The 17,466-nt window shown below is 56.1% G+C and overlaps 9 protein-coding genes across 9 annotated transcripts; 4 read left to right on the forward strand and 5 right to left on the reverse strand.

The window, feature by feature from the left end:
• Window position 1: 1 nt before the first annotated feature.
• On the forward strand, window positions 2–960 carry QBC33DRAFT_545719 (uncharacterized protein). Its single transcript, XM_060428588.1, has one exon. The coding sequence runs from the start codon at window positions 73–75 to the stop codon at window positions 643–645; it is 573 nt and encodes a 190-aa protein (XP_060281306.1). The 5' UTR covers window positions 2–72; the 3' UTR covers window positions 646–960.
• Window positions 961–1,743: 783 nt separating this feature from the next.
• On the reverse strand, window positions 1,744–3,015 carry QBC33DRAFT_181288 (glycoside hydrolase). Its single transcript, XM_060422448.1, has 3 exons — window positions 2,567–3,015; window positions 1,996–2,486; window positions 1,744–1,938 (listed from the first exon to the last, which is right to left on the reverse strand). Exons 1-3 carry the CDS (start codon window positions 2,721–2,723, stop codon window positions 1,864–1,866), a joined length of 723 nt encoding a protein of 240 aa, XP_060281307.1. The 5' UTR covers window positions 2,724–3,015; the 3' UTR covers window positions 1,744–1,863.
• A 748-nt stretch (window positions 3,016–3,763) lies between these two features.
• Window positions 3,764–5,041, reverse strand: QBC33DRAFT_545722 (uncharacterized protein). Its single transcript, XM_060428589.1, has 2 exons — window positions 4,755–5,041; window positions 3,764–4,686 (listed from the first exon to the last, which is right to left on the reverse strand). Exons 1-2 carry the CDS (start codon window positions 4,843–4,845, stop codon window positions 4,259–4,261), a joined length of 519 nt encoding a protein of 172 aa, XP_060281308.1. The 5' UTR covers window positions 4,846–5,041; the 3' UTR covers window positions 3,764–4,258.
• A 1,302-nt stretch (window positions 5,042–6,343) lies between these two features.
• QBC33DRAFT_579995 (sterol 24-C-methyltransferase erg-4) lies at window positions 6,344–9,658 on the reverse strand (the record flags this gene model as incomplete). The annotated part of the gene is made up of 6 exons (XM_060431172.1): window positions 6,344–7,105; window positions 7,208–7,541; window positions 8,296–8,864; window positions 8,930–9,251; window positions 9,331–9,365; window positions 9,446–9,658. 6 exons carry the CDS (start codon window positions 9,656–9,658, stop codon window positions 6,344–6,346), a joined length of 2,235 nt encoding a protein of 744 aa, XP_060281309.1.
• A 371-nt stretch (window positions 9,659–10,029) lies between these two features.
• QBC33DRAFT_545732 (Pre-mRNA-splicing factor slt-11) lies at window positions 10,030–11,627 on the forward strand. The gene has a single exon (XM_060428590.1). The coding sequence runs from the start codon at window positions 10,211–10,213 to the stop codon at window positions 11,372–11,374; it is 1,164 nt and encodes a 387-aa protein (XP_060281310.1). The 5' UTR covers window positions 10,030–10,210; the 3' UTR covers window positions 11,375–11,627.
• QBC33DRAFT_545733 (zinc maintenance protein) lies at window positions 11,529–12,285 on the reverse strand. Its single transcript, XM_060428591.1, has 3 exons — window positions 12,125–12,285; window positions 11,886–12,059; window positions 11,529–11,808 (listed from the first exon to the last, which is right to left on the reverse strand). The coding sequence occupies exons 1-3, from the start codon at window positions 12,183–12,185 to the stop codon at window positions 11,705–11,707; spliced, it is 339 nt and encodes a 112-aa protein (XP_060281311.1). The 5' UTR covers window positions 12,186–12,285; the 3' UTR covers window positions 11,529–11,704.
• A 148-nt stretch (window positions 12,286–12,433) lies between these two features.
• On the forward strand, window positions 12,434–14,104 carry QBC33DRAFT_621700 (DnaJ domain-containing protein). The gene is made up of 2 exons (XM_060432817.1): window positions 12,434–12,806; window positions 12,869–14,104. Exons 1-2 carry the CDS (start codon window positions 12,516–12,518, stop codon window positions 13,910–13,912), a joined length of 1,335 nt encoding a protein of 444 aa, XP_060281312.1. The 5' UTR covers window positions 12,434–12,515; the 3' UTR covers window positions 13,913–14,104.
• A 124-nt stretch (window positions 14,105–14,228) lies between these two features.
• On the reverse strand, window positions 14,229–15,053 carry QBC33DRAFT_572075 (uncharacterized protein; the record flags this gene model as incomplete). The annotated part of the gene is made up of 2 exons (XM_060430643.1): window positions 14,229–14,643; window positions 14,688–15,053. The coding sequence occupies 2 exons, from the start codon at window positions 15,051–15,053 to the stop codon at window positions 14,344–14,346; spliced, it is 666 nt and encodes a 221-aa protein (XP_060281313.1). The 3' UTR covers window positions 14,229–14,343.
• A 1,438-nt stretch (window positions 15,054–16,491) lies between these two features.
• On the forward strand, window positions 16,492–17,355 carry QBC33DRAFT_545739 (uncharacterized protein). Its single transcript, XM_060428592.1, has one exon. The coding sequence runs from the start codon at window positions 16,891–16,893 to the stop codon at window positions 17,203–17,205; it is 315 nt and encodes a 104-aa protein (XP_060281314.1). The 5' UTR covers window positions 16,492–16,890; the 3' UTR covers window positions 17,206–17,355.
• Window positions 17,356–17,466: the final 111 nt, after the last annotated feature.

Consider the following 17,466-nt stretch of genomic DNA (forward strand, 5'->3'; position numbering starts at 1 on the left):
TAGTAGATAGCGCATTGTCCGCCTGGCCATCGATTCACGCTTTAACCACTCGGTACTTGATCCATTAGAACGATGACTTCGACGGCCCAACGAATCTCTACCATTACGGTTGATCCAATCACCAGCGACGGCAAAGATGCCGGAACCCTCTTGACGCCGGCCTCCAAGGTATCGAACGCGCACGTAGAGCTGTCGGTCAAGGACTTCCAGACCTTCATATCCTTCATCTTCAGCATCTCCATCTTCGGCGCCTCGACCTTCGCCGTCATCGTCGGGCAGATGACGGACCCCGCCGACATCTGGAAGCCGGGCCCGCCGCCCTTCACCATGTCGCGGGTCCGCACCTTCCTCGCCGTCGCGTGGCTCTGCTTCGTCCTCGCCCTGGCCGTTGCGGGCTACTCGTCGAGCGTCCTGACGCTCTGGCGGCAGAGGGCGGGCGGGGAGTACGACGGCGCCTGGGTCAGGAAATGGGACGCGTTTGGGATTGCGGCCTCTGCCCTGTTGCACCTTCTGATAGTAATGGCCTTCTTGTTTCTCTCCCTGGCCCTGGTGGCCTACGTGGGCGTGGTGGGCTGGATAGCTGTGGGATTTTCGTCCTTGGCTCTCTTCTTCGTGGCGCAATTGTCTATTTTCCAGTGCTTGTAAGTTAAGACTTAGCCCAACTGTCTTCCCAGACTCAGTCATATAGTTCAGAATTTGATATTGTCTCCCAATGTCTCTAACCTTTTATCCCAGGGGATATTTAACGCAACACTAGTACCTCTTTAACTTGTCAGCCTAGTACTAGGTAGTCCTGCCGTCTAGTCTTCCATTCCGTCAACTTTAGGAGTTACATCTTGGCTGAAAGTCTTGCTATCGGAAACTGCGTGGAACTGGAACAGTCTAGGCTTAGAGGAACTTCATTTAGTAAAGCGGTGAAACATTACATAGATAGGTCATTCAATAGAGATACTTCATAAACCTTTGGTTCCTTCGTATCCAGGTAGCACGACTGGCGTAACTTTAACCACTCACTAATATAAGGTTGTTTAGGTACTGCATTCGCCGTAACTCAAGCGCAGATATAATGACCAGTGTCTCGTCTGGCAGGTTTGATCCCGATGAGTTAACCTTGAAACAACCACCTGCCTCTGAAAGATTCGCTGCTTGCTCGCATGGCTATTTTGACACTGAGGTCGCCGCTATTGAGTTAGTTTAAGGATGCTACTTCGATGTTCTCTATGCACTCAATGGCGTAGTCTATATAGACGTCCAGAGTAATTAAGAAGGGGGCGCAAGACATCCCTTGAGAGTGGAGATGAACAAGGCCAAAACCGCAAGATTATGAGCGAACATGTTTTGAGAAGGCTCTTTACTGTGGCAGATTCACTACCTCGCCCCGGATGCTCCCTCCGTCGATCTGAATTGGGCAAAGTGAAGCGCATCACCAAACCAACCAGCCCCTGAGGAAGACTGCACCGCCACCCCGACAGCTTAAAGCAGCAGCAGCACCGGCGCACTCACGAAGACGTAAGTTTTCAAAGTTGAGATTCGGACCAGGTAATTATTAGGCTGTTTCCCCAACCTTCAAAAGTAGGCGCCCTCGTCAGCCCCAACCCGATGCGCCTCTCTCAATGCGAATAAAAATACAACATTTGTTGTTTCGCCTCAGGCAGGAGTATGCCCACCTAGCCCGGGCAATCTATATATCCAAGAAGCCACAGGAGGGCAAGTAGTAAATCCTGTACTCAAGACCTTCTGTTGTAGTCCTAGTCCAGCTCTAGGGACCGAATACCTCTGTACAGTTACATAGAACATAAATCCTCTACCGACGGCTCCCTTCTAGACGGGTACGAGCCGGCAGCGGCTTGCGATCGAAAGCTCTCAGGCATTGAAACCTTCCCAGACCGGACCGGCAGGGGGCGTGTATGTGGTGGCCGCGCCCTGGTAGATGTCGACCTGTGGTCCGTTAGCATGCGTCATTCTCCTTTCTACCAGCTGCTAAGGGGAGCTCACCATGATGCCAGGGTCGCTCTGCGGCGCGTACGTCGGGATGCTGAACAGGTAGTCGGCGGGGGGTTCGGAGTTGCCCGAGCCGGAGATGACGATCTGGGCACACTCGGGGTAGAACTGCGGGGTGTTCGCCTGGTGGAGGGCGAGCAGCTCGTGGCGGATGAGGTAGTTCCCGGGGGCGATGTTCTTTGGGATGGTGCTGCTCCACTCGAGCGTCTTGAGCACGATGCCCGTGCCCCAGTCGTCCGAGTTGAGGCTCGACCCGTACAGGCCCATCTGGTCAATCTTGAACCAGCCCTTGCCGTCGCCCGTGCAGCCGCTGAACTCGCCCGCGCACTTGTACAGCCACACCATGACGGGGCCCTGCGCGTGCGTCCACTGCTTCCACACCGCCGTGACGTTGGTGCCGGCCTCGACCGGCGCCGACAGCTGCGCTGACGTTCCGCCGTTGCAGCGCATCTTGGGGTCGGAAGACGTCATGACCGGGTTGTAGTCTGTGTGAAGGGGGAAGGGGGGGGTCAGTTTGTGGTTTTCGCTGAACAGGGGGTTGATAAACTCGGAGCATGGGGCGTACCTGGCCAGGGGAACTGGATCGTCGAAGGCGAGTTGGCCGGAGCAAAGCCATCGTAGCCTGGGTACGTCGTGCCTCCGATGATGTAGCTAGTGACGGCGCCATGGGCGGCAGCCAGCGGCGCGAGGGCCAACAAGGGGGCGGCAATGTCGAACTTCATCTTGAACGTGTTGGTGGAGGATCTCGCAGAAGTGACTGGGTGGTGGACTCGGGTTGTCTAAGGCAGTGAGCGACTGAGCAAGTGAAGACTCAATACTTGTATCCGCGGATGGTAACGGGAGCTGACGTCAAAACCCGGGGTGGCTTGGGTTTTCTTATAGCTCCGTCCTCTTGGCACGAGGAGGGTGTTCACCCGCTTCCGGGCTCGAGTATATTGGAGAGCCTCCATCGTCAACGGTTAACTCGGCACTTGATGCGTCGAAGTCTTGGCATTGCCTAAGATGTTGGTTACCTTGCAGGGACCATCGTCATCGAGATAATATATTTGGGTTGGCATGAAGGTATCTTGCTCAATCCGGTCCTTCTACGGCAGACGCCAGAAGGAGTGCAACGCGGATGGGCCCCCTGATATTGGGCATCGTGGAAATGCGCGCTTCCGTGCTCGGGTGGCGGTCCGAAGTGGACATGTGACACGGGGCGGACCCGTTGGTAGGCGTGGGTTTTGATTAATAGAAGGGCACGCGCGGTTCAAGGGGTTGTTTATTTCCTGGGATGGATAGATGAGATCATCGGTGACCAAGTAACCCTACCAGTCCCTGGCGCGCGTCGCAGTGTCGATCCCAGCGCTTTTCGACAGTGGCCGTGCTCCGAAATTGAGAGCTCGGCCGCGTGGGGTCCGGGGAAGTGGGCGGCGCCAGTTGATTGGCTTTTCCGTCTCTGAGAGACGACGGTAGCTGGCTGCAAATGTCTCGCGTATAGTGCTATAACAGAGATGAATTAAGCAACCGCGGAGGGACGATAACCAGGTGGACCAGGTTGTCCAATATAGCCTATTCAGGATAAAGAGGCTGAGTAGATTGGCCATCGTGTGTGGTACGAGAACCGCTGGGTCTTCGGCAGCGGGAGGATCCGTAAGGCAGCACGAGATATTAGAGAGGTCCCCATCTCTACGGAAATTCATGCTCATCTGACTTGCATCTTGAATCTTGCCCAGGTGGGCAACAACCAACGGTGGCAACCAGAGAGTGTCGATCAGCCCGCATTGACCGCATCATTCAAGCCCTAACATGCGCAATCAAGACGATCATTCGTACTCTGATAGTACCTAACGCTTGATGGATTAACTTCGCTCCCTTGTTTACCTAGTTATGGCTAGATTGAAGTTCGGTGGTTGATTGATGTAAAGACCAGGGGGAAATCACGTGCACAAGTGCGCAAGTTTTCCAGAGCCGCATTGAGCTGTTCAACCTCACCGGTACTTCACCATATCTGCTCCTTCTTCTCCAGCGTCTTCAGAGGGTGTCGATTACTTGTCCAAGTTGCTAAAACAACCTGGTCTGATATACGATAGCGACCTGTAGAGGCGATACACAGAGCACTCGTAACCAACCCCCAATAATTCACAACCAAAAGTGGCCATGATGGACGACACAAAAGCCCTGTATCTATCCGCCTGTCTAACGCCGCCGTAGTCATACCCCCCAAGTAAGGAACACTCGGGCTGCAGAGCGAAAAGCAAAGTGTCTTCCATCCCCGTCACACCGCCCCGCCCAGTCTCTCTGTGTGACTCCGCCTCGGCCGTCCAGGCTTGCCCGCCGCGCCCTCCAGGATGACCTCGCCGCCGCAAGGGCCCGGTCCCGCTATCTGCTGCCCGCCGTCGCCGACCCGGATGTGCGTTCCGTCGGTGTGGCCGTTTGGGCATTGCCGATCCGGCCGCACGCCGTGCCATCCCAAGATGATAGTGCAGCGGGTGGGCGAGGCGTCTGCGTCAAAGACCCACGCGTCGCAGCCTCGGGGCGTGGCCGTGTAACATAGACCGCAGCAGGCCTCGGGGGTTGCCGGGTTTTGGAAGTCCACGTTCCAGTTCCCTACGGCGTTTTCGATGCCCACCCAACTAGCATTGTAGATGGTCTTCGACTGGTCCTGACAGACTGATGGGAGAGGCATCTGCAATGGGACACATGGTTAGCTTCTGGCAGAACGGGCGCGTCCAGCGGGATGGGAGAGAAACTAACGTCGGATGTCGTGGCAGATGGTGCGGTTGCTGTTCCTGTTGAGGAACCTGCTGCTGGTGATGAAATCCCTGGTATCGCCCCGTGGGTTGTTGTTAGGGCCGAAGACATGGTGGGCGTTGCTGTTCCCGTTCCTGTATGTGAGGCGAAACTTCAAGTTGTTAGCAATGCAAGGAGAACGCACGACGCTGGAGGAGAGAGCCAGGTTATGAGAGATAGTACTATGTCAGGACATATCTTATCAAGGGTTAAAGACGTACCTATTGGGATTTGCGATCACTCCCGTGCCCGCGAGGATAGCGAATAGAACAATTAGACATCCCGCGAAGACGAGGCCCAGGTTGGTCAAGAACGGGTTCTTCTTAAACCATGCCGCCACACCAGCGGCAGAGTACCATCTCGTTTTCTTCGCGGCATTGTGAAGAGAAGGAGAGGGAGAAGGATGGGGTAGCAGAGAAGTCGGAACGGGAAAGGCATCACTGTTGAATGGGTAGTCCCCGAGACTGTAACCATCACCGCCGGCATTCCCAACGACCACCTGAGGGGGTGGATTGGCTCCCTGCTCTGCGAAGGCGCCCTCTTGTGCTGGCCGTCCCAAGAACGACATTGCGGAGGAATTCATTTTTGGTCGCAGCTTCCGACCGCTTCCTAGGTGGTTACCAATGAAGAATGCCCTGGCTGAGAGACGAGGATAAGTTAGATGAAGCCGAATGGGGAAGCAACCAGTGGGACAGCCACCATAGAACTCACCGCGTAACGGAGCGAATGACGACCAAGCGATCGAAGCGCACCCTCGTTGCTATTGAATTTGCGATGAGGATGATGTGAGGTGCCTCGGAGATGCTGAGCTCTCGTACTATGTTTCCAGCTCGGTCCAGGGATAGAAATGAGATGGAATCCTGAGGTAATGGCACAACCAGAGGTTCGGCCTCAGGTACTTGGACGTTCCTGGGAGCTTCTAAAAATGGCAGGAGCGAAGACTTGGGGATATACCTAAGGAGAATTTTGCAAGACTCGGAAGATTCTGGAGCAAGAAGGATAGAGGTAGGTACCTGCCTGCGAGTACCAGCTCTTAGTTCGAGGCGACAGACAGTCGTGGAAAGGTTGTCAGATCGTGCTCGCCAGTGATTCAACAACAGGAGGAAACGAGACTCCGACTCATTATCCTAGGCGACTCAAGGCTAACATGGTAACCAGTGGAGAGAAATAACGATTAATACTTCAAGCAAACACAGTAGAGCTGAGAACCCATATGCGCAGCGCAGGCTATTGCAGTCTATTGTATCCATTTAAGGGGTGAGCAAACAAGACAACATGTCAGGGGATGGATTTATGAATTTGACAAAGCAACATAGAAGTACAGCTGTCCCTTACCACCCGCATCTTTTGAACCATTAAACAACCAACCTGCTTCTCCAGCCAGCCACTCACTGGCAGACCTTGTCATGAGGCAGGCCTTCTTCCCCCTTCTCTTTACCCCAACAGGGCCAAGAAGCACCGGCAGCAGACTGCTCCCGTGGAATAGCACCAGACATCAAGTACCGAGTACCAGGTACCAGGCACCATTGTCTAGCCACCCACCCACCACAACGCGCAATAAATCCCTGTTTTACAACAAGCGCAGGAGCTTCGCCGCATGCTGCTCGATCAAGGCCTCGGTCGGGAAGCTCATCTCCTCCAGCTTCTGGGCGTACGGGGTGGGGACGTCGGCGCCGGTGACACGCTGGGCGGGGGCGTCAAGGTAGTCGAAGGCGTACTCCATGGTCAGGGCCAGGATCTCGGAGCCGACGCCAAAGGCCGGGAAGCCGGACTCGACGGCCATGAGGCGGTGCGTCTTCTTGACCGACTTGACGATGGCCTCGACGTCGATCGGCTTGATGCTGCGCAGGTTGATGACCTCGACCTCGACGCCGTACTTCTTCTTTAGGTTCTCGGCCGCCACAAGCGCCTGGCCGACGCACCGGGACAGCGTCACCATGGTCAGGTCCTTGCCGACCCGCTCGACCTTGGCCTTGCCGATGGGGAGCACGAAGTCGTCCTTCTGCGCCGCCTCGGACATGGGGAACACCTGGCCGTACAGGAGCTCGTTCTCCAGGAAGACGACCGGGTTGGGGTCGCGGATGGCCGCCTTCAGGAGACCCTTGGCGTCCTCAGCGGACCACGGGGAGACGACCTTGAGGCCGGGGATGCTGCCATACCACGCCGAGTAGTCCTGCGAGTGCTGCGCGGCGACGCCGGAAGCGAAGCCGTTGGGGCCGCGGAAGGTGATGTTGCACGGCTGGATGCCGCCAGACATGTAGAGAGTCTTGGCGGCGGAGTTGACGATCTGGTCGATGGCTTGCATGGCGAAGTTGAAGGTCATGAACTCGCACTGGAACGCAAAAAAAGGTGCATGTCATTAGCTCCGGGTTTTCCCTCCATCTCCAGAAATCAGACGCTCCCGTCGCGCGCGGGATATCGGTCATCAACTTACCACGGGGTGTAAACCGCTCAGTGCGGCACCAACAGCCAGGCCGCAGAAGCCGGCCTCGGTGATGGGTGTGTCGATGACCCGCTTGTCACCGAATCTGTCCAGCAAGCCCTTGGTGACCTTGTATGCACCGTTGTACTGCGCAACCTCCTCGCCCAACACGAAGACCTTGGAGTTCGCCTCCAGCTCCTCGGACAGGGCCTCGTTCAGGGCATCACGGACTGTGTACTCCTTGGTGCCCGAGGCATCGGCGTATGTCCTCGACTGCAGGCTGAACACGGATGCAGGCTTTGCGAGGTTCTGTGAGGTTCGAGAGAAGGGTGTGAGGCAAGAGGACCTGGGAGCTGGAGCTCGTGCTGACGCAGCCAGGCGGACCGCAGGTCGGAGGTAGCGGGACATTTTCGCTAGGGGGAACCGGCGGATTGGAGAGGCAGAAATTGAAGAAATGGCGAAGGGAATGAAACGGATATCAATCCAATTGACCGATCAGCTATTGCAGCTGCGTCACCGGGCACAATTGGAGGCTTGGGGGTTGATGAGGTTGGCGGTCTTGGAAAGCAAAGGGGACAACAAAAAGCTGTCAAATGTCCGCGACGGGCGGAATTTTTTGCGGCGGAACTCCAAAACGACGCTTGTTGGAGGTTGAGCTTTGTTGAGAGCCACCAGGGGATTGGTTGACGCTAACGGAAGAAACCCGACCAGGGGTTGCTTATCGGGGGGGAATTCATCCACAAGCGAGGTGCCTGCCAGCTGTACTAAAGGCTTGCCAGCTGGAATGAACTCAAGTCACCGTATCGGCTCCAATGCTCTCTCTCTAACCCATCCCAGGAAGCCAACATTTCCTTAGAAAATTTCACGGCCACTGAGACTTTTGATGTATGTGACTAAGGGTCCAGCAGCGACGAGGCTTTTCTTGCCATTATTAAATCATATATGGTACTGTAACGCAATGCAGGATACTCCAGCCTCAGACGACGGCGCGATAGTAGGTACACAACACATCCTCATCTCATTAAGCCGCCAAACCAAATCAAGCCAAACCCCAACCATTTTCCCCCGAGACCGCCTCGATCAAATCTATTATTACTTACAAAGGCTTCCGGCCAACCATCAGGTACATTGGCGTGAACAGTTTACGCTGTGCGCCAGCGACAAGGCCGTCGGCGCCGGTAGCCAGGGAATCGGCCGTCTTCTTGGTGCCCTTGGGGGCGATACCCACAAACTCCAAAACACCAGCAACGTTGTGCATCATGCGCCGACCCCAGTGGGTCATCCGGAGGATGGTGAAGAGGTCCATGTACGACTGCATGTACCGCATCTCGCCGGCGATCGGCCAGTACCAGGGCATGGGGTCAGGCCGGTCCGCAAGGTCCTCGTGGTGGAGGAGCTCGAACCCGACATTCTTCATAGCGCTGACGCCCTCGGAGATGGGCACCATGTTGGAGATGCCGTTGCCCAGCTCGATGTCCAGCCGGATCTTCCGGTGCTCGACGTCGTCGTTGTCGTAGTTGTCCGTCATGAGCCACTCGTACACGCCAAACACGCCGCCGGGCTTGAGGACCCGGAAAATCTCGCCGTAGACGCCCTCGAGCTTGGGCGCGTGCACCGTCGCCTCGATGGCGTAGACGGCGTCAAAGGAGTTGTCGGGGAAGGACATTTGCTGCTGCGCGTTAGCACCTCGGCTGCCCATCACATGCAAGTGGGTTGAGGTTGGGTTTGCCATACCATGAAATCTCCCTTGACGAACTTCAGCTGCTTCGAGAGCCCCTCCTTGACGGCATACTGGGTGGCACGGTCGATTTGGTAGTCATTGTTGTTCAGACCCGTGATGTGTGCGTCGGTAAACTTTGCAATCTCGCGGGCCGGGCCACCAACTCCGCAGCCAACGTCGAGGACCTTCATGCCTGGCTTGATGCCAATCTGGGCGGCAAGGTAGTGTTCATGGCGGGCAATGGCCTGGTAGAATGTCTCGCCATGCGAGAAGCGGCAGAAGTGGAAGCTCTGGCCCCATCCGTATTCATAAAGATCGGTCGCGAGGTTGTAGTAGCTGCAAGACAATGGAAGCGTGAGTAACCGGTAATGAGGCACGCAAAAGGGGGTGGGTGGGTTGGGTTAGGGGAACTTACTGCCTCGTCAATGTCGCGTACTCCTTTGTCCGTGCCTATTCCAATTGCAATCGTCAGCATCTTGCTCGCAGCTTTGCAGCACCCCGAACGTAATAGGGATCCAAGGGAAACCTACCTCTCTGTCTGCCTCTGTCTCCTCAGCTGCCGTCTTGTTGTCGAAGTGCTTGAAGTACTCGTCAACTGCGAGCTGCTTCGCCTCCTTGTCCTTGGCGAACATGGCCTTAATTCCACCAGTAGCCTCTGCCGACTTGCCATGCAGGGCTTTGTTGAAGGCGGCATCACGCTGGTGATCCTCCTGCTCGAGGCTCTTGGAAGAAGAACCGGCCATTTTCGCCGCGTTGTGTGTTTGAGGAGAGAGAGATTGGGTGTAGTTGAGCTAGGTAGGCAAGGGAGCGAGATAGAAGGCGACGTTTTCAGGAAAGATGGACTTAAAATGAATGTATAATCTTGGGTGTTGCGGTGTGTAGCGCAGTCAGGACGCTTTATATAACAGCGAAGGTTCGAGGGCAGAAAAAAAAGGGACCGTTATCAACAGGGGGGATTGCTTTGCGCGCTATCGCAATGAAACTCCTTGCTGGGCATTTCGGTTCCCGAAGACGAAAACGAGCCAATTGAAATCAGGTTTCGTAATTTTGCGATTCAAATGTTCTAGCCAATAATGGCCAAACGCCTGAACACGAATACGGGATCACGTGCTGAAGAATTGGTAAGCCACAGTTCAAGCCACTTCAATTTCTACACCAGCCCCAGATAAGATTTGCCTCCTTCGTTGTAGCGCCCCTCCAAGCTGGAGCATCGAACGTTTTTCTTTCTCCATATCTCCAAACACCATAATACGGCCACATACAGAACAACTTCGTTCTGCCGATCATCCTCCGCGATGCCGCCTCAGATAAAACAAGACCTCAACCGCTCCGGTTGGGAGTCGACCGACTTCCCCTCGGTCTGCGAGAACTGCCTCCCGGAGAACCCCTACGTCAAGATGCTCAAGGAGGACTACGGCGCCGAGTGCAAGCTGTGCACGCGGCCGTTCACCGTCTTTAGCTGGGCCGGCGACCGGGCCAACCGCCGCAAGAAGCGCACCAACATCTGCCTGACATGTGCGCGCCTCAAGAACGCCTGCCAGTGCTGCATCATGGACCTGCAGTTCGGCCTCCCCATCGTCATCCGCGACAAGGCGCTCGAGCTGGTTGCCCCGGGCCCCAGCAGCGAGATCAACCGCGAGTACTTTGCCCAGAACAACGAGCGCGCCATAGAGGAGGGCCGCGCCGGCGTCGAGGAGTACGACAAGGCCGACGACAAGGCGCGCGAGCTCCTGAGGAAGCTGGCCAACAGCAAGCCGTACTTCCGGAAAGGCAGGGCGGTGGAGGAGGATGGCGCCAACCCCGCTTCGGCAAGCCCGAGCGGTGGGAGCGCGCTTGGAGGAAACCCGGCTGTTGGAGCCGGTATTGGCGGCCCGGGACCCATCCGTTCGAGGGATTCCAGAGCCGCCGCGGCAGTTGGCGCAAGACCTGGCGGAGGGCGTAAGGGCCCTCCCATCGCAAGCCAGCCACCACCGGGCCCAAAAGATTGGATGCCCCCAGCCGACAGGAACGTCATGTCGTTATTTGTCACGGGTATCGAAGATGACCTGCCCGAGTTCAAGATTCGCGACTTCTTCAAGGTCCACGGCAAGATCAGATCGCTGGTTGTCTCGCACATGTCGCACTGCGCCTTCGTCAACTACGACACGCGCGAGGCTGCTGAGAGGGCCTCTCTCGAGTACAAGGGGCGTGCGGTCATTGCCGGGTGCCCGCTGCGGGTAAGATGGGGACAGCCAAAGGCCATCGGAACGATGGATCGTGAGCAGCGTGCAGAGATGTTGCGGGACGCCAGATCTGCCTTCCCCGGCGCAAGGCGGGCTGGTGGTCAGAAGGCCCTCGAAGGCCGTCCTGGCGAGGGGGGTGAGGCTGCTGGAGCTGAGCAGGCGGAAGATGCGTCACTCTCGGTCGCAGCGCCGCCCGGAGCTGCGGATGTGAATTACGCAAGTCTGGCTGGAAACTGAAAGAAAAGGAGAAAAGGAGTGGTCTTGAAAAATGGGGTATGCGAGGCGTTCTGGCGTCCAATTTAAAGACTTAACGTCGGTTTTGAGGTTATATCTCCACCGTTTGCACGGATTGTAAGGATCGCAAGGCTAGCATTCATGGTTCATGGTTTATGGTTCATGGTCATATATATTGGTAATTTGTACAGTGCTGGGTATCATACATAGATGGTTATACAAGAGCATGGCAAACCGCCACCGCCGTACAACCCTTCTTGTTCTTGGCAGTTGTTTCTTGGGCGCCCATCGTGTCCTCTTCGTGGTGTTGTGCCTACCCTCTTTCCCAGACTGTTACCTGTCTGTGCACTTCTTGCCGTCAATCTTGATCGTCTTGCCCCCGCCTATCTTGATTGTGTCGTTGTCGCCTTTCTCAGTCTCCTCGTGGATCCGGAGTCCTAGTAGGCGCCATCGTTAGCCTTGAGAACTGCAAATACATCACAGAGTCTAGGAGACGAAAAGAGACAGGACTCACTGTACACATCCCCCTCCTTCTTCCCTTGGACCACGTTCGCTGTCAAAAACTGCGCTACCTCCTCGGCATGCTGGATGGCAGGTTCGACAGCCGGGTCCGAAGGAGAGAGCGAAGCCCTCTGTCGGAATCCCTCGCGAATCTGCTGCTGGGCTGCGTTTAAAACGGGAGAGTCGCCTGGCCGTTCAATTAGCTGGGGCCATCCGCTGAGACAAGTGGTGGTTCTTCAACAAGAGTCGTACCATGAAAGGCGAGCCGCGCAGCGCGTAGCAGATGCCGGTATGCGGTAAGAGCGGTTGACATTCTGGACAGGCGGTGTGAGATACGTTGGTCTCGACAGAAGAGGCCTCTGAGGTTTTGCGCAATGTCTCCTGGTCGGCCGCGTGATTCGTTATGCCATGGGCTTAGAAGTTCGAGAAAATATGGGGAAGTTCAGAGTTGCAGCTCAAGGGTTGCATGTGGACTTGATCTGATTGGCTGCAGGTCGCCCTCCAAGTGGGCGACTAGCAAGGGTACTCCGAGAGAAAAAAAAAAAGTTGCGAAAATTTCCAAGAACTCCTCCAAATATCAAGTTAGGACCATCCATCGCCAGTCTTCCGCAATCTCAATTGGATTGCTGCAAGCACAACGGCCATGTCTACAACGGTGATATCTCGTTCTGTCCCCACCCTCCCAGAGGGTTGGTCAGCGGAGAAGGATTTCAAGCCGATTGGCAAGATCTCCGCGGCTTCCCAGAGGACGATCGAGCCTGTTGGACCTCATTACCTAGCCCATGCGCGCCGAGCTCGTCATAAGCGCACCTTCTCAGAAGACGATAGAATCCAGGCTCAGGAGCGTGCCAAGAAGATTGAAGAGAATGATGACAGCGATATCAGCGAGCCCGAGGATCCCATGATGTTCGAGCGGGAGGCCAAGGATTGGAAGGTACGGCTCAGGTTCTTGACCGGTCGCTTGCATTTCACCTCGCTGACAAAATGGCTCTGCAGTCTCAAGACCACTATGAAGTCCTCGGCCTCACCAAGTACCGGTTCAAGGCCACCGAGGACCAGATCAAGCGAGCCCATCGCAAGAAGGTCCTGAAGCACCACCCGGACAAGAAGGCAGCCGCCGGCCGCGTCGAGGACGATAACTTCTTCAAGTGCATCCAGAAGGCGACCGAGGTGCTCCTTGACCCCGTCAAGCGCCGGCAGTTCGACTCGGTCGACGAGAACGCCGACGTCGCCCAGCCGACCAAGAAGCAGCTCGCCAAGGGCAATTTCTACAAGCTCTGGGGCAGCGTCTTCAAGTCCGAGGCCCGCTTCAGCAAGGTCCACCCGGTGCCGCAGTTCGGCGACGAGAAGTCGACCAGGGAGGAGGTGGAGAACTTCTACAACTTCTGGTACAACTTCGACAGCTGGCGGTCCTTTGAGTATCTCGACGAGGACGTGCCGGACGACAACGAGAACCGCGACCAGAAGCGGCACGTGGAGCGCAAGAACGCCAGCGCCCGCAAGAAGAAGAAGGCCGAGGACAACACGCGCCTGCGCAAGATGCTGGACGACTGCTCGGCCAGCGACGAGCGCATCAAGAGGTTCAGGCAGGAGGCCAACGCCGCCAAGAACAAGAAGCGGCTCGACAAGGAGGCCGCCGAGAAGAAGGCCCAGGAGGATGCCCGCCTGAAGAAGGAGGCCGACGAGAAGGCCGCCAAGGAGGCCGAGGAGGCCGCAAAGGCCGCGCGCGATGCCAGCAAGAAGGCCAAGGAGGCCGCCAAGACGGCCGTCAAGAAGAACAAGCGCGTCCTCCGCGGCTCCGTCAAGGACGCCAACTACTTCGCCTCGGGAGACGCGTCGCCCGCCACCATCGACGCCGTCCTGGGCGACGTCGAGCTGATCCAGGCCAAGATCGACCCCGACGAGATCGCCGCCCTGGCGGAAAAGCTCAACGGCCTGAAGGTGGCCGACGAGATCAAGGGTGTCTGGAAGGGCGAGATCAGCAGGCTCGTCGCGGCCGGCAAGCTGAAGGAGGGAGACGTGAAGGCACTGGGTGCTTAAGCAGGAGCGCGAAAATAAAATATGGTGGTGAACGCCTGGGCAACGGTCCTCTTACTAGGTAAAGTTCGGTGTAATGCTAGCGCCGGAGCTTTTGGGGTCATGCGTAGATCGACTCCGGGAATGCTCCAACTGGCCTTTGACCAGCGGAAATATAGATAGATGGTAGCTAGTTAATCTGAACTTCTACAACCCCCTATTTCCACTCCTACCGTGCTAGTCCAACGACATCACTCCTATGAAGCTCGAGGCGGTATACCGTCTCTCCATCAACTATAGTCTCCTCGAATACGACGCTGACTACCCATTTCGGCTTATTGTGTACGTCAAATATCTCCACTTCCGTCTCCCTAACCTGGCTCACAACCTCTTCCGTCTTCTTCAGATCCCGAAGCGAGACGAACGCCTAGCCGTTCTTCAACGGCACGCATATCCTAGCCCACAGCCTCGAGCCACCGGTGCCAAACCCAACCAGGAAGTGGCCGCCCGCCATGCGCCGGCCGGCCACCTCCCTCTGCACCGCCATGAAGGGCATACCCGAAAAAGGAGGCCAGCCCAGTTGTCAGGAACATCTGGTTGTTCTTGTCGAAGGAGTCGGCCGGCTGGATCATGGTCGCCTTCCACATGTCGACCTTGAAGCTCGACCCCAGCATTATGGCGTGCCGGTGGTTCCCGCCCAAGCTCGTGGACTGCTTGGGGCTGATGCACTTGCTGATGAACGCGACCGGCGGGGCCTCGGGTGTGCCGGCTGGCAGATGGCCAGCAATTCGGGCTTCACCCTGGCGTACACCCCCGCTCCGTGCTTCTTGAGGTATATCCCGAGTCTTTTCTGCTCGTTGTTGCTGCCGTTGCTGCCGTTGCGACGGCAGTTGAGCGGCATGATCCAGGCCGACATCCATTCGCAGGCCCCGGTGGAAAAGTCGCCGTCGAATCTCGAACCATCCACGGAGAGGATATTCCCGGCGTCAATGAACTCGGCCGGGGATCTGGCCAGGATGCCCCGGTATTTCTGCTGCCTGCTGTTGTCCCTGCTCTCGCCCTGCCTCGCTTCCCACGCGAACAGGGTCAGGTCGTTTGTCTTCGTGATGATCTCTTCCTGCAACCTAACCAATGCCCTCTCGCCTTCTCCGTACAGTATCGGCATGTTGACGTCAAAGATCCCCAGAAGACAATATGCTATATCCTCCAGCCGCGTGGTCGTCCTGTGAGCAGCTCATGTCATCCTCTAGGCCACGGGATGGTCGACAGCGCACCGACCGAGCCGTTCTGCAGGACCTCTTCGCCAATCCCCGTTGCCACCACCAGCTCTTTGTTAAGGCTCGCCTTGGTCCGTCCACACCGCATCGTAGAATTCCACCCGGCCTGGTGCGATGAGTTCCTGCATAATCCAGCCGCGAGTGAACCACCGGCAGTCCGAGAGGGGTCCGATGGGGGCATCGGCTCCCAGATTGGGGAGGTATGCATAGCAAGCCCTGGAGCCCGCGTACCACTAAGACATGGAGTTTGTAGCCCCGGTGAGCTCCGCGCTGCTTGTCTTGTCGATGCAGCAGGTGTCGACCCAGACATATCTGATCCCGGTCCGTTCTCGCCTCGGAACAGGTGAGTTGGATTTTGAGGAACCAGGCTTTGCTTCTGAGCGAGTTCGGGATCCATGAAGTTCTGAACAAGTGAGTACCGCTGACTTTGCCCGAGAATCCACCAGTAGCCGGCTGTGGTAATACAGATGACAAGTTTCCATGTTCCAGAGGATAGAGGTGAAATCCGAAAGCAGAAGTGGTTCGGAGAGGACTTCTTCTCATCGTGAACCCCAATCCACCACGGGCCAAGCAATGCCACAGACATGCGCGTCGTTGACATAAACGCTTTCAGCAAGGAAGTCAAAATCGAGAACTGCCATAATATAAAAGGAAGATCGTTCCCATAGCCTTCCTTCCGCCTACGCCCATCGTTTGGCTGGTCTGCCCTCGCTCGCCGCGGTATCATCGCTGGGATATAATGGAAAACAATATGATAGACTCGATGTCATCGAGTAGTGGAAAGGTTCGAGTTTTGTTGGGAGGAAGTGCGGCCGGACCTGTTGGAAGACTTGACGATGTAATTATACTATGGATATGAGAGGCCGAACTTCCAGAGCCACCTCAAGCTCTTAAAGCCCCTCCCCAATTAGACATATCCTTGTTCCCCATTTCTTCGTGTCGGTCTCTTACTTGGGATGTATTACAGGTGAACCAAAGTTTCCTGACATTAACTTTAGGGAAAGTCCGACGTCTCACATGCCATACACAAGCTTTTCTATTGTCCCCCAAAAGTTGAAATTTACCAAACTTGTCAGGTCCTAGTTTAAGCTGCAGGTTTTAGCCTTCTGCTATAGAGTATTGTATGTCCACATCGCTGCAGTTGAAAGAAGTTGAATATAGTGTCTGCTACAGATAGATACAAGCCATCACAGAGGCTTCAAATGCTCAATGCTGCCAACCTAACCCTGCAGCCTTTTGGCTCGGTTAGGTACAGCGGAGGGAAGGACGAAGGGAAGGGGCGCGGGGTTTCGGCCCATTGCATTCTGGTCTGTCACAACCGATCCAATGAACTTCATTTTGTTTGCATAAAGTACTGGTACCGCGGTAAGAAGCAAGAAGCCAGATCGGTCTTATCCAACAAGGCACACTGGAGGCCAGCCGATAAGTCCCGTGAAATGCCAATTTTTGAGCGCAGAAAAATGAGAGGAACGACGAGGCAGAGAGACATTTTTGCGTGTGCTGGGCAATCAATTGGCGCATAAAGTGAGAGTGATTCACTTCAGCAAACCCCGGCATTTCGGTGGCCCATGCCCCAGCGCGGTTGTTCCTTCGCGTCCCCTGAAATTCTTTTTTGAAACCCATTTGAGCTCAAGCAAGACCACCAAGCCCGAGGCCAAAAGTCAGTTAGCCAACCATTTGCTTGTCTCTCAAGCAGCCGTTAAAGCGGTGTACCACGCCAAAATCATGGAGACCCAGGCAACAACAACCATAGCCGCAATGACAAAGCGAAAGGTAGTGGAGCCTTGGAAGTGGGAGGAGGAGCAGCAAGTCCCTGGGGCGGCCAACAAGCCCGAGGCCGATCCTGCGCAAGCAAGCACTGGCAATGCCACACGAGCACCGCTGGCACCACCACCCCGTCTCGATAGCGAGGAGGACAATCGCCTCCAACCCTGGCAGAGCCTCATGGACGAGATCGAGCGGGAGAGCAGCCTCAGCCCCCCAGGCAGGGACTACTTTCCGTGTCAAGACGGGTTTTACGCCCACTCCCTCGCCGGTTAGGATAGGTGAGTAACTTACCCCTTACCTGGCTGGGGCTGATCATCGGTTCGGGCCCTCACCGTCTGCATGTGGCTCATCATATGACAGACCACGCATCCCTAGACGCGGCATTTTATTCGACGCGCTGGGATGAGGGGGAACTGACCGGATGCGGGGTGGGGGGGGGGGGGGGGGGGGGTGGTCAGTCTTAATGGTAGTTTGGGGTTGTTCCTGGTGTTTGGTTGGTGTGATGAGCGCTGTTAAATTTTTTAATAAGCACAT

Source organism: Phialemonium atrogriseum (genome assembly GCF_030411735.1).
Source record: "Phialemonium atrogriseum strain 8032-3 unplaced genomic scaffold QBC33scaffold_21, whole genome shotgun sequence".
In the NCBI taxonomy this organism is placed as follows: Eukaryota; Fungi; Ascomycota; class Sordariomycetes; order Cephalothecales; family Cephalothecaceae; genus Phialemonium; species Phialemonium atrogriseum.